Source organism: Sinocyclocheilus rhinocerous, unplaced genomic scaffold, assembly GCF_001515625.1.
Source record: "Sinocyclocheilus rhinocerous isolate Xijiao unplaced genomic scaffold, SAMN03320098_v1.1 scaffold203, whole genome shotgun sequence".
Taxonomy (NCBI): Eukaryota; Metazoa; Chordata; class Actinopteri; order Cypriniformes; family Cyprinidae; genus Sinocyclocheilus; species Sinocyclocheilus rhinocerous.
This window is the reverse complement of record NW_015644353.1, coordinates 762,893-777,249: the sequence shown is the minus strand read 5'-3', so window position 1 is coordinate 777,249 and position 14,357 is coordinate 762,893. Positions and strand designations below refer to the sequence as shown.

The following is a 14,357-nucleotide window of genomic DNA, read 5'->3' as shown; positions in this document are numbered from 1 at the left end:
GAAAATAGTGACCGTAATGGCGCAGATGAGAGGCAGAAACAATGTGTCCAATCAATATCAGGTCTGTCGGGCACGTGGCCACTGAAACACACTCTTAATCCATTACTTTTTAACCACATTTGCAGCATTTCTCAAAGTCTAAAGGTGGAGATGGATGAGTCGACTTGTGAAGTGTAATGTGATTTGGAGCATCAAAGGACAGATGAGCTCTGAATGCAATCAGGAGGCTGATTGCTATAAAAATCTTACCCATCATGCACTGGGGTACATTTGTGTTTCACAAATAAGATGAAATACAGGGCTTTGAGTCAATAAATACACAGTCGGAGGAGAGGAGAAAGCTTTTAACCCATCAGAAGCACGTTTTGTGCAAAATATGTTAAGTTAGACCTGCAGTTTGTTATTTGTGTGCCTCTAGCATCAGCAAACGTGCAAAAATGATGGTTTTCGAACAGGTTTCCCATCAGCTAAAAAGATCTTCTGACCATGTTTTTCAATGACTCTGGCTTTTGTGTGTTCAAAACCGGTTTTAATCAATGTTGGGGAAAGTTACTTTTAAAAGAAATGCATTACAATATTGCATTACTCCATACAAAAAGTAACTAATTGCGTTACTTGGTTTGCATTAATGCATTACGCTACTTTTGCGTTACTTTTTGTCACATGAGCTGTGCTTGCTTATTTGTTTTTTCAACATGGGGATAGGAGGGATTTCAGTGAGTAAATGGGAAAACAAAGTAACTTGCGTTACGTATTTGAAAAAGCAACTCACATATTTCATTGTAAATTTAAAAGTAATGCATTACTTTACTAGTTACTTGAAAAAGTAATCTGATTACGTTACTCGCATTACTTGTAATGCATTACACCCAACGCTGGTTTGTAATGCATCCTTCACAAGCTCATTATATGAAATCAAGCTTGTAAGTAAAGCAACATGACAGTTCTGAGCACAAATTCATCTACAACGCTGAACATTAGCAGTGAATCAGTGCAGATGTGACTCCACATTCACTCCAGCAAGATACAGATACAGGTGGAGATTCACTGCGCACACACACACACACACACACACACACACTGAAATCTCTGCACTGCATGATGGGAGATGTTACTGTCAGAATCCAAACAAAAAAGACAGTGTTAAAGTATTGATGCAGAGAGAGAGAGCAGAGGTCAGACTGGAAAAACGAGGGGCATCACTGACATCTGCTGGCAGACGAGCACATCACTGCTGCTCAAATACTGGAGAAAACAGAAAAATAATACTGAAAAATACTTGAAATAGAGCTTCAGTTCGGGAAGAAAGAGAAAAACATTTATTTGCTCCATAAAGAAACTGCCAATAAGATTAAAAAATGATCTATCTATTTACCCATCTGTCTATCTATCCACCTGTATATCATCTATTCATCCGTCCTGTCTATGTATCTGTCTATTCACCTACAGTCAGGTCCATATATATTTGGACACTAACACAATTTTCATAATTTTGGCTCTGTATGCCATCAGAATAGAATGAAAATGAATCAAGGGGTTGAACAAAAATATAACATAAAATGCTTAGGAATTACAACCATTTTTATACACAGTCCCCCATTTTCAGGGGCTCAAATGCAATTGGACAAATAAATATAATCATTAATAAAATGTTCGTTTTTAATATTTTGTTGAGAATGCTTTGCAGGCAATGACTGCCTTCAGTCTGGAGCTCATGGACATCAGCAGAGACTGGGTTTCTTCTTTGTGATGCTTTGCCAGGTCTTTACTGCAGCTGACTTCAGTTGTTGTGTGTTTGTGGCTCTTTCCGCCTTTAGTTTTGTAGTTTTGTCTTCAGCGAGTGAAATGCTGCTCAATCAGGTTGAGATCAGGAGATTGACTCGGCCATCGCAGAATAATCCACTTTTTTACCTTCAAAAACTCCTGCGTTGCTTTTGCTGTATGTTTTGGGTCATCATCATTTGTACTATGAAGCGCCTCTCAATCAGCTTTGCTGCATTTGACTGAATCTGGGCAGAGAGTATATCTCTATACACTTCAGAGTTCATCCGGCTGCTTCTGTCTTCTGTCTCATCATCACTAAACACCAGTAACTCAGTGCCACTGAAGCCATGCACGCTCATGCATCACACTGCTCCATGTTTCACAGATGATGTTGTGTGCTTTGATCATGAGCTGTCTCCAGACTTTGGAGAGTGCTCTTCTCTTGGCTGGATGTTGTGAAAGGGTTTTTCTTTACCATGGAGAGGCTTCTCCAATCATCACCACTGTTGTCCTCCGTGGACATCCAGGTCTTATCATGTTTCTGAGCTCTCCAGTGCCGCCTTCTTTTCTCAGAACCAAACTGTTGATTTGGCCGCTCCTAATGTTCCTGCTATCTCTCTGATGGATCTGTTTTGTTTTTGAAGCCTAACAATCGTCTGTTTCACTTGTATGGAGAGATCCTTTGACCGCATGATGTGGTTCACAGCAACAGCTTCCAAATGCAAAAGAAACACTTAGAATCAACTCCAGATCTTTTACCTGCTTAATTGATGTAGAAATAATGGAGTAGCCCACATCTGTCCATTAAACTGCTTTTTTTTTTTTCACAAATTGTGACTGTGTCCAAATATATGGACCTACCTAACTGTATATACTCTATCTATCTATCTATCTATCTGTCCGTCTGTCCATCAATCTATCTATCTATCTATCTATCATCTATCTATCTATCTGTCCGTCAATCTATCTATCCGCCCATCCATCCATCTATGCATCTATCTATCTATGTCTGTCTGTCTATATATTTATCTATCCATCTACAGTAAAAATGTGTTGCTATCACTACGAAAACAGGAATCAAAGCAAAAGAGTTCAAGTTTTCCACTTCTTACATTAAATGTTGTAACTTGTGATTCATCGTTCATTATATAACTGTACCTTGAATATGTTTTGGTCAACAGCTAAAATAAAATTAAAAAAAAAAATCTATCTATCTATCTATCTATCTATCTATCCGTCCATCATCTATCCATCTATCTATCTATCCGTCCATCATCTATCTATCTATCTATCTATCTATCTGTCTATCCGTCCATCATCTATCCATCTATCTATCTATCTGTCTATCGGTCTGTCTATCCGTCCATCATCTATCTATCTATCTATCTATCTATGTCTATCCGTCCATCATCTATCCATCTATCTATCTATCTATCTGTCTATCCGTCCATCATCTATCTATCTGCCTATCTATCTGCCTATCTATATATCTGCCTATCCATCCATCCATCTATGCATCTATCTATCTATGTCTGTCTGTCTATATATTTATCGATCCATCTACAGTAAAATGTGTTGCTATCACTACGAAAACAGGAATCAAAGCAAAAGAGCTCAAGTTTTCCACTTCTTATATTAAATGTTGTAACTTGTGATTCATCGTTCATCTGGCCGTTTTGACTCATGAACTCTTTATTAAAGAATTTCTTGGAGAAAATAAAAGGGAAGAGCACCGCTGGCCTCTAATCACCTAAATCAGCTCTGGAATCGATCAGGACTGAATGTGTTTAGCGTTGATCGTTCGCCAGCGGTGCATTCAGACCCGTCTGCGTCTCCTCTGTCTCTGTTTTGCTCTGTTTGAGCTCCTCGGGGTGTCTTCAGCTGACAGAGGTCAGGAGTGAACTGAGACTCACCAGTCTGATGTCCTCTATGCATCAACAAGAAGTGACCCGTATCTGACGGGGGCTGCTGTTGGCCGATCATGTGAGCACTGAAGCTTAGCGGATACCTGTGCCGTCCTCACCGCCACACATACCTAAGACTCGACCGAGACGCTGAAAGGAGACGAGAGACAGACAGAGAGGAAACGCGAGACAGACAGACAGGAGACGAGAGACCCACAGAGAGGAGACGAGAGACAGACAGAGAGGAGACGAGAGACAGACAGAGAGGAGACGGTGTTCACTGTGCTCACAGAAAGAGCTGGAAACAGAGGAACATTTCTTACTGCACTGTGATTACTATCACAACATTAGAGCTGCAGATTTCCCCAAAAAAGTACACATGAACTTATTTACTTAATTTTAAAGATCTTTTCTTGTTTTATGTATTATATAATCGTTTATTCCTTATTCATGTAATGGACAATGCTTTGGCAATACTGTGCAAGTCATGCCAGAGAGAGACCCACAGAGTGAGATTTAGATTTAGTGAATACGTCGAAACTTGCTGGAAATCTCATTGTGATGCACCGAGAAGGTGAAAATAATCTTCTCCTCGTTAGAGTACGTGAATCTTCAGGAAAGGGTGTCTGCGAGTGTTTCTGAATCTGCAGACGCTGCGCTAAAGTTTGCACATTCTGCTGTAATGAAGTCACGCGACAGACTCACAGAACGGAAGCAGCTCTGTGACGGTGAAATATGTCCAAATACAACTAAAACAAGTTCCACCTACCTGAGAAGTACAACTACACAAGTTATGGCTTCACTCTGGTCATATGTGACTCTGCAGCACAAAAGCAGTCATAAGCAGCACAGGTATATTTGTAGCAATAGCCAACAATACATTGTATGGGTCAAAATTATAGATTTTTCTTTTAGGATATTAAGTAAAGATCATGTTCCATGAAGATATTTTGTAAATTTCCTACCGTAAATATATCAAAACTTAATTTTTGATTAGTAATATGCATTGCTAAGAACTAAAATGCATTAATTGTGCCTTGTAAAGCACCTTATAATGAATGCACTGTATACCTGTAACAGCAGCTATAAAACATTATTACACCTTAAGAAAGAAAAATGCATTAAAACGCATTAATGACAAACAAACCTTTTGCATTTTAACTTTGGTTAGAATTATTTATGATTAGATAGAATGCATTACAACATACATTCTGTATACCTTTATAATGCATTACACAAAGGCTTTAAGTAAAGCATTGCCAATGTTATTTCTGAATGTTGTTAAAAATGTCCATTTTTTTAAAAATGTTTTAAAAACATTTTTTTCTTGGGTATATGAACGTTAAGGGAACATTTCATTTGATCATTTTGCAAAATGTTACTTTTGAATGTTCTCTGAACATTCTGAAACAAATAGTAATATTTAAAAAGCGTTAAATATTTTAAAAGTCCATGAACAACGTATAGCATTTTTGTGACCAAATAACTTTGAATGAATGTTCTATTAAAGTTACTGGAATAACATTTGTTCATAACTTTGAGAGAACATTTGAGAACATTCTCCGTCTAGCTGTGGAACAAGTCATATTCAGTTAGTTAAAATGTATGAGACTGAAACTGATCGGGTTTATTGATGATAAAAATATGAACTTGATTATTGTGTATTTAAAACACATTCAGTTTATTACCAGTTATCACCTGTTTCAGTGATGTTTGAGTTTATTAGTTGATGTTAAATGGCTAGAATTAAACTGCTGGTCTCGTCTGGAGAACACATTTGAAAGCTTCCCTGTATTTGAGTGATAGCAGGAATCCTGAAAGAGGAGAGAGTGAGGAAGAGCATCATACTGGCTCATCATCATCATCACAGCGACGCCCGCAGATCTCTGATCAACACAAAGCACAAACACAAGCAAAGACATCTAAAACCATAAAACAGTTCTATTTTTACAAGAATATAAAAAAAAATAAAAGAGACACAATTGAGATATGTAACTCCTAAAACATTTTTGGAAAGAGGAAAAAAAAAATTACCTTTTGTGAGATACAAAAGAAATAAAAATAACTAATTAATCCTACTTAAGAATTCTAAAAAAAATAAAAAAAAATAAAGTGCATGATAATGAGTCCATTCAGTATTAACTCATCATCACGAGGCTCTTAATCACAAGAATAAAAATGATCAAACTCATTTTTGTTCTTTTGCAAAAATACTTGGCCTTCAGAAAGTGCTGCGTGTCCTTCTCAGGAGCTAAACATCACACAAACTGTTCAAATCTGGATGAAGTTTAAACCCTGGATTGTGTGATTTCATTATGCATCAAATAAGCATATTAATGAATATTTCTAGTTAACATCAAAGTGGTTTTTTTGTGTGTGTGTGATTTAGTTAGGTTTTTGTTTGTGTAACTTACATGCCTACAAATTAAAGAAAATACTGCCTCAATCATTTAAATGAACTTCATTACTTTAACAAACTAAACATTTAGTTTAGCTGCTTTAATAAAACTAAATTTGTAGCCCATTTGTGGAAAGTGCTAGGAATTGTAATTTTATATTTACATTTAGAGATTTAGCAGACGCTTTTATCCAAAGCTACATACAAATGAGGACAATGCAAGCAATCAAAATCAACAAAAGAGCAATGATATGCAAGTGCTATAACAAGTCTCAGTTAGCCTAACAGTACACGCAGCAAGGTTTTTATTTATTTATTATATAATAAAAAGAAAACAGATAGAACAGAAAAATAGAGCAAGCTAGAGGCCTTTTTTTTTTGTTGCTTTTTTTCAATTGTATAATAAATAAAAAGAAAACAAACAGAGAATACAAAAAGAATGGAGAAGCTAGTGTTAGTTTTTTTTTTTTAAAGAAAACAAGCAGTTGAAATGAACAGAGTGCAAGTCTAAAAGGAGCACGTTTTTTGTTTTTTTATGTATTAATATCCAGCTCTGTCCAGCTTCATTCTCTTACAGCAAATCTATTTTCAGCCCATCACATGAAAGTCAGCAGCTCAAACACTGTTCTCAGATAAAGGAGACTTCAACAAGGTGAGAGACATGTCTACCTGGAGCTCTGTGAGCGCTTGATTGTGGCGTGTGGAGTTCAGCTGAATGAAGCTGGAGCCTTCTCACAGCAGGACTCTTCAGTGTGGATCTGATGCTCGAAGCGTGTGCTAATGCTGGTTACAGAGCTCACACAGCAGCTGCTGGATTCATCAGCAGAAGATCCTGTCCGAGTCTGAACTACCAGAGACATTCACCATCATCATCATCATCATCATCATCACGTTTGTTTGTTTTTGCATGTGCATCATGGTAATACTGCGCTGTTGTAATAGCGTGGTAAAGCTACAAGCAACTAATGCATGTTCTGTTAATTATTCCATACATGTAATATATATGGAACAATGCTTGCTTTTTTTTATTCAGCAAGGATGCATTAAATCGATCAAAAGTGGCAACATTTATAATGCTACAGTAGATTTCTATTTCAAATAAATGCTGTTCTTTTGAACTTTCTGTTCATCTGTGAATCCTGAAAAATAAAACGTATCAGTTTCCACAGAAATATTGAACTGTTTTCAACATTGATAATAATCAGAAATGTTTCTTGAGCAGCAAATCAGCATATTATAATGATTTCTGAAGATCATGTGACACTGAAGACTGCAGTAATGATGCTGAAAATACAGCTGCGCATCACAGGAATACATTACAGTTTAACAGATATTCACATAGAAAACAGCTGTTTTAAATTGTAATAATATTTCACATTTTTTATGTATTTATGGTCAGATAAATGCAGCCTTGGTGAGCAGAAGAGACTTCTTTAAGAAACATTCAAATGAAATTTCTCCAATGATCATCTTAGGTTATTTCAGGAAGGGGTAAAAACTAAAATGAAGTCATAAAGTCCTTCTGTTCTGTTTCTCTGAGCAGTGTATAGTTTTTGCGGTTCATTTGTTGTGTTCAGCTGTTTGACTCGCTGAAGCTTCATTAACTGAAAGAGTTTGGAAAGCTTGTGCTGACGTGACGCTCAAATCCAGAAATACTTCACAGCCGTGCAGTTTTATAAACGCTTCTCTAATCTGATTAACGACAGCACTGGGACGTTTCACTCTTTCTGTGGGCGTTCAGTGAGTCCCGTACTGTACCTTACTCGATATGAACTTCTTGTATATTGAACAGTTTGTATAAAATCAGCATCAGCTTCCATCCGTGCTGTCAGTCTGGATTGGAGCACGGCTGTGACCAGTGTTGGGGAAAGTTACTTTTAAAAGTAATGCGTTACAATATTGTGTTACTCCATAAAAAAGTAACTGATTACGTTACTTAGTTACTTTTTATGGAAAGTAATGCGTTACGTTACTTTGGCGTTACTTTTTAAATCTGGACAGGGCTTGCTTGTTTGTTTTTAAAATAAAAAAGTTCTATTTTTGGCAAATATAAAAGCCTTTTCACACCAAAAGTGAAATGAATAAGCCTCAGACTGAAGGAAATGTAAATTTACGTCTGCACAGTAGAATGCAGAAGAAATTTCAACACACTTCAGCAATAAAAAAAAGATTCAGCAATAAAAAAGACACACAAATGTTTGTCTAGAGTAACTTTTGCTTATTAGTGTGGTTGAACTGGATCATCGAAGGTCAGAAGCAAAGACATTTGTTAATAGAATGGGATTAAATACATAAAGGATATTTGTGTTGTTTAACATTTAATTATTGCAGGTTTGCGTCATATTCGGAGTTGCATTATTTTCATTTTGAGGAATACTGAATCTGTTTTTTTTTGTGAGTGAGATGAATTAATGCATATTCATATTTATTTTAGAACTACAGTAACATCTTCTGATTTCTCTCAGCATGGGAACAGGAGAGCTGTCAGTCAATAAATTGGAAAAAAAAGTAACTCAGATATTTTCTTGTAAATTAAAAAGTAATGCGTTACTTCACTAGTTACTTGAAAAAAGTAATCTGATTACGTAACTCGCGTTACTTGTAATGCGTTACCCCCAACACTGGCTGTGATCACCTACCGTCTCAACATAGATCTCATTTACGTCATAATGGAATTACTAAAACTGTTACATTCCTCAGAAACAGACCCGTTTCTATAGCAACACTCAATGTTGCAACCTGCAAACTTAATGACAGCAGAACGTCTTCACTACATTAACTCACCTCTACTGTATACATGCTCTCCATAAATATTTAACAATAATAATAATAATATGTGCAGAGGCTGATACCAGTTTAGCATTAATGATTAAAAGAGCTGTCATTTTTATGGTTGATAAATGATGACACGGCGGTCAAGCGGCAGAAATCCCGAAAATCCAGCTTCTAACCTGTAATTATGAGTTTGACAAATACGTGAAGTATAGTATGTAATATTATAGTATAGTATGTAACCAATATTAAATTAGTAGTAAATTAGTAGAATGACAACATTTGGAAAGAAAAGTTCAAAAGTTAGATCAGGGCCTCATTTATAAAGATGTGCATCCTAAATGTGAATTTACAATAATTTCTGAAATGTTATACATCTGGTAACACTTTAAGGACACATAAGATATGAACTAACAATGACAAATATTTATAAAGCATTTAACCTTAGTTAATATTAATTTCAACACATGTGTTATTAAAATCAAAAGATGCATAAAACAAAAAAAAAAACATAACATTAACAATGAACAACTGTATTATAACGTTACCAAACATGAATAAATACTGCAACAAATGTACTGCACATTGTTAGTTAATGCGTCAAATATAGGGCCCTACTGAAAAATTTTACTATTTCTCTTTACATTTTGATAAACAATGTTGGAATATTTTAAAACACAAGAACATTTTCACGCCAGTTTTTAACTTTATAAATTCTGTTTTTTCCTCACTTTTGACACAGTAAGAAATCCATGTAATTTAGGATCAAATAGGATCATATGTGACCCTGCAGCACAAAAGCAGTGTTAAGTCGCTGGGGTATATTTGTAGCAATAGCCAACAATACATTGTATGGATCAAAATTATTGATTTTTCTTTTATGCCAAAAATAATTAGGATATTAAGTAAAGATCATGTTCCATGAAGATATTTTGTAAATCTCCTACCGTTTTTCAAATAGTTGTATCTCAGCCAAATATTGTCCGATCCTAACAAACCATACATCAATGGAAAGATTATTTATTAAGCTTTCAGATGATGTATACATCTCAATTTCAAAAATGTACCCTTATGACTGGTTTTGTGCTCCAGGTTTAATAAATCTGCAAAAATGTCAACAATTCTGTGTTTTTCTGTCAATATGGGGTGCTGTGTGTACATTGAGGAAAAAAAATTAACTTAAATGATTTTAGCAAATGGCTGCAATATAACAAAGAGTGAAAAATTTAAGGGGGTCTGAATACTTTCCGTACCCACTGTATATCTGTTATATAAATGAGAGACGAATAAGATTTCTGATGTGACGAACACGCTGACATTCACACAGATCTGACGCAAACTCACAAACCCAAACGCTGCAGCAGTTTTTGAGTTATCTTTTATATTTTTAAAAACAAACAAAAAATAACAGATTAAATGGAATTTACAGTAGACATTCGCAATCATTGTGCACTTTTAAATACCTCGGATACTTTCTGCAGAGCTGTCCACGGAAAAACGCAAACACAACGAGAAGAGGAGGAGCAACTTATCCACGGGAAAAGAATCACTGAATATATAGATTATTTCTTCCTTACATCCTTACATCACTTATATAAATATACTGAACCGAGAAAAGAAGATTCATCTGAGAGAGAGAGAGAGAGAGAAAATAAACAGCGCGTACAGAAGTTCACAACAGCGTTAAGGCAAAACAGAAAGCAAGAAACGCTAGAAAGTGAAAGAGGAAGAAATCCAAAGTGAACAACGTGAGAGAGAGAGAGCCAGAGGAAGAGAGACAGACCAAGACGGATGAGCGCGTGGAGAGACGAGGCTTCGACGGCGCGTTAAAGACACGGTTCAGATTAAACGAGCCATTCTTTCAGTGTTTCCACACCAAACCTGCTTGACTTCGTTTCTTCTGTTTTGGAAGAACATCTGAGCTTTATTTGCCCATATAAAGCTGTCGAGCTCCACAAATGAGAACAAAGTACCATAAAATGGGCTGAGTTTATATTCTTCTCAAGTCTTCTGAAGTCATATGAGGCTTTATGAGAGTCATATCGACTATATGATGTCAAACATCACCAACTTTTGCTCATATGGATCTTTTTGTAATATTTTTTCAGTGCTCGATATATTCATATATTCGATCTTCAAAAACTCTCAGTTTGTGCTCCATAACGTCAAACAGGTTTGGAACGACATGAAGGTGAATAAATGAAGACAAGATCCTTACTCTCCTTTTAAAGGGATAGTTCACCCAAAAATTGATGTCATCATTTATGTCATTACATACATGTATGCATTTCTTTCTTCAAAAGCAGCATGATGTGAAAAACGCTGGCAAACATTTTTGGTCCCCATTGACTTTCATTGTATTTCCATATACTGTAATGCAAGTCAATGGGAACTGGTTTGATTCCCAACATTCTTCAAAATATCATCTTCTATATTCCACAGAAGAAAAATGTCTTACTGGATCGGAACGACATGAATGTGAGTAAATGATGACAGAACTTTAATTTTGGGGTAAACTATCCCTTTAGCTTGCCTAAAAATTAAAAATCTGCAGGATATAAAAAATGCAGCAAACAAGCATTCCCGGTTCCCATTGACTTCCATTGTATTTCCATAGAATGGAAGTCAATGGGAACTAAGACTGTTTGATTCCCAACGTTCTTCAAAATATCTTCTTTTATGTTTCAGAGAAGAAATTAAGTCATACAAGTTTAGAACGACATGAATGAGAGTAAATGATGGCAGAATCTTATTTTTGGGGCAAACTATCCCTTCAAAGAGTCAGTTTGCCCAAAAATGAAAACGGTGTCATTATTCACTTACCTTCATGTTGTTCCACACCTGTATTGAATTTCTTTTTTCTGCAGAACACACACACAAAAAAAGCATAAAACAGCTGGAAATGAAACGTTGGTCATTAAAACGTTTTGGTACCAACTGACCTCCATAGTCAATATTTTCATGAAGTCAATAGGAACTGAAAATACTTGGTTACCAACGTTCTTTAAAATATCTACTTGCATGTTCCACAGAAGAAAGAAAGTCAAACAGATTTGGAAAGACATGAAGATGAGTAAATGAATAAAAATTTTGGGAAAGTTTCCCAAAAATGAAAATTGTGCCATAATTCACTTACATCCATGTCGTTCCACACATGTATGAATTCCTTCTTTTTGGCAGAACACACACGCAAAAAGCATAAAACAGCTGGGAATGAAAAGTTTTGGTACGCATCGACTTCCACAGTATTTTCATAAAGTCAACAGGAACTGAAAATGTGTTAGCAACGTTCTTCAAAAAATATCTACTCGCATGTTCCACAGAAGAAAATAAGTCATACAGGTTTGGAACGCCATGAAAGTGAGTAAATCATTTCATTTTCATCTGAACTGTCCCTTTAAGACGTCCACTTGTGTTTATGAGTGTGTGTGTGTGTGTGTGTGTGTGTGTGTGCGTCATACGATACACACAACGCAACACGCTTCTGTGTCATATGTGCTCTTCGGTTAATGATACAAAACAATAAAAAAGATCCCTAAGGAACACCAGGATGATCTCTTCCCTTTGACATCTCCGACTTCCTCTCTCTCTCTCCCGACTCACTGCGAGCTCGCTCGCTCCAGCACGCGCAAGTCATAGTTCTTTTTGGTGGCGCGCAGTTTGAACAAACTCCCGCCGCTGTTGTTGAGTTTGAAGGAGGCGCTCTGGGCCGCCATTGTGTTGGGGAACACAGCCACCACGGTGTAGAGGTGAGCCGGGTCGCTGGCGTCTCCCCGTCCGCCGCCGGGGCCCCGGGGACACTGAGGGTCCTTCAGCCACTGGATCTTGGCGCCGCAGAGCGAGAGCTGGTTGAAGAGCTTCTCGGCCTCTGGACGAGAAATGCCCTCGGGGAGGTCGGTCACCTCCAGCACCCGACTCACCACTAGAGGGAGACACGCAGAGATCACACTAGAGTTAAAGGGTTAGTTCACCCGAAAATGAAAATTGTGTCATTAATTACTCACCCTCATGTCGTTCCAAACCCGTAAGACCTTCGTTCATCTTCGGAACACAAATTAAGATATTTTTTGACCCTCCGTAGACAGCAAGGATCCTAACACGATCAACGCACAGAAACGTACCAAGGACATCGTTAAAATAGTCCGTGTGACATCAGTAGTTCAACCGTAAGTTTACAAAGCAGCGAGAATACTTTTTGTGCGCAAAGAAAACAATAATAACAATTCATTCAACAATTCTTCTCCCCGAGTTACCGTCTTCCGCGTGCATGCTGAACGTAAACAACGCTGATAACATTCTGGGGTACTCTTTGCACACAAAAAGTATTCTCGCTGCTTTGTAAACTTACGGTTGAACTACTGATGTCACATGGACTATTTTAACGATGTCCTTGCTACGTTTCTGTGCGTTGATCGTGTTAGGATCCTTGCTGTCTACGGAGATCAGAGAGCTCTCGGAGTTCATCAAAAATATCTTAATTTGTGTTCTGAAGATGAACGAATGTTTTACCGGTTTGGAACGACATGAGGGCGAGTAATTAATGACTTTCTTTCAGACGAATCCAATCGACGTTATATTAAAAATGATCCTTGCTCTTCCAAGATTTATAATGGCAGTAGGCAGGTGTTTTTGTTCAACAGTCCAAAAGACGTCAAATAAAGCGCATCCATAATAATAAAACGTGCTTCACACGGCTCCAGGGGGAGAATAAAGGTGTCCTGTAGTGAATCGATGCGTTTTTGTAAGAAAAATATCAATATTAAAAAGGTTGAAAACACTTTTCTCTCACTGATTATGTAATCTAGATGACAAGCACTGATCACGACACACTTCATTTATATGGTTAGATAATGTGTTTCCTGCATTCACAGAAAGACCATTTCAGAGGCACTGAGGAATCATCACGCAAACTAAGACCAGGGACATTTTTATGGTAAATAAGGTGCATTTTCATGTCACACTGACTTTAAATGAGCAGAAGGACTCAGGTCAGGAGTTTGTGTTTGGTCTCTTACCCACGTCAGTAGTTCCCAGGTCTGTAGAGGCAGATTTGAGCGTTTGTCTTTTCCCCCGCGCTCCGTGCTTCATCCCTCCCTGACTCTGAGAAACACACAGACACACTGTGAACAACTACAGACGGAGAGATGGAGATACATGAGGAATGATGGATCAGACAGCGGCTCAATGTTCTTGCACATAGAATTAACTACGACTCATTTAAAAAAAACAAAAAAGGTAGTGCTTTGAAAATTATTCCACTCCTCGTTTGCTTAATATCACACTTTATGAAAATAACATTTTGAATTTATAACCTTAGTGACAAGAATATAAAAAAAAATAAAAAATACTAGTCTGAGTCTGTATTTTTATTTATTCATTTATTTTTGGGAGGAAACCGTAAAATAAAGTATAAGGGAAAAAAGAAAAAAAATATGCTAAAACTTTTAATCCTATATATGCATGTTAAAGTACTTGACATGGTGTTTAACAGTGAGTAGTGCTCAGCTGAGTTCTGTGCG

The 14,357-nt window shown here is 36.9% G+C and overlaps 1 protein-coding gene across 1 annotated transcript in view; it reads right to left on the bottom strand.

The window, feature by feature from the left end:
- Positions 1-12,234: 12,234 nt before the first annotated feature.
- Positions 12,235-14,357, bottom strand: part of LOC107758180 (R3H domain-containing protein 2-like) — an 86,738-nt gene continuing 84,615 nt past the window's right edge. Inside the window, exons 22-23 of the mRNA XM_016575854.1 lie at positions 13,854-13,938; positions 12,235-12,760 (exon numbers count right to left, since the gene is read on the bottom strand). Of these exons, the coding sequence (XP_016431340.1) occupies positions 12,438-12,760; positions 13,854-13,938 (408 nt within the window). The 3' untranslated portion in view covers positions 12,235-12,437. The remainder of the gene's footprint in view (positions 12,761-13,853; positions 13,939-14,357) is intronic.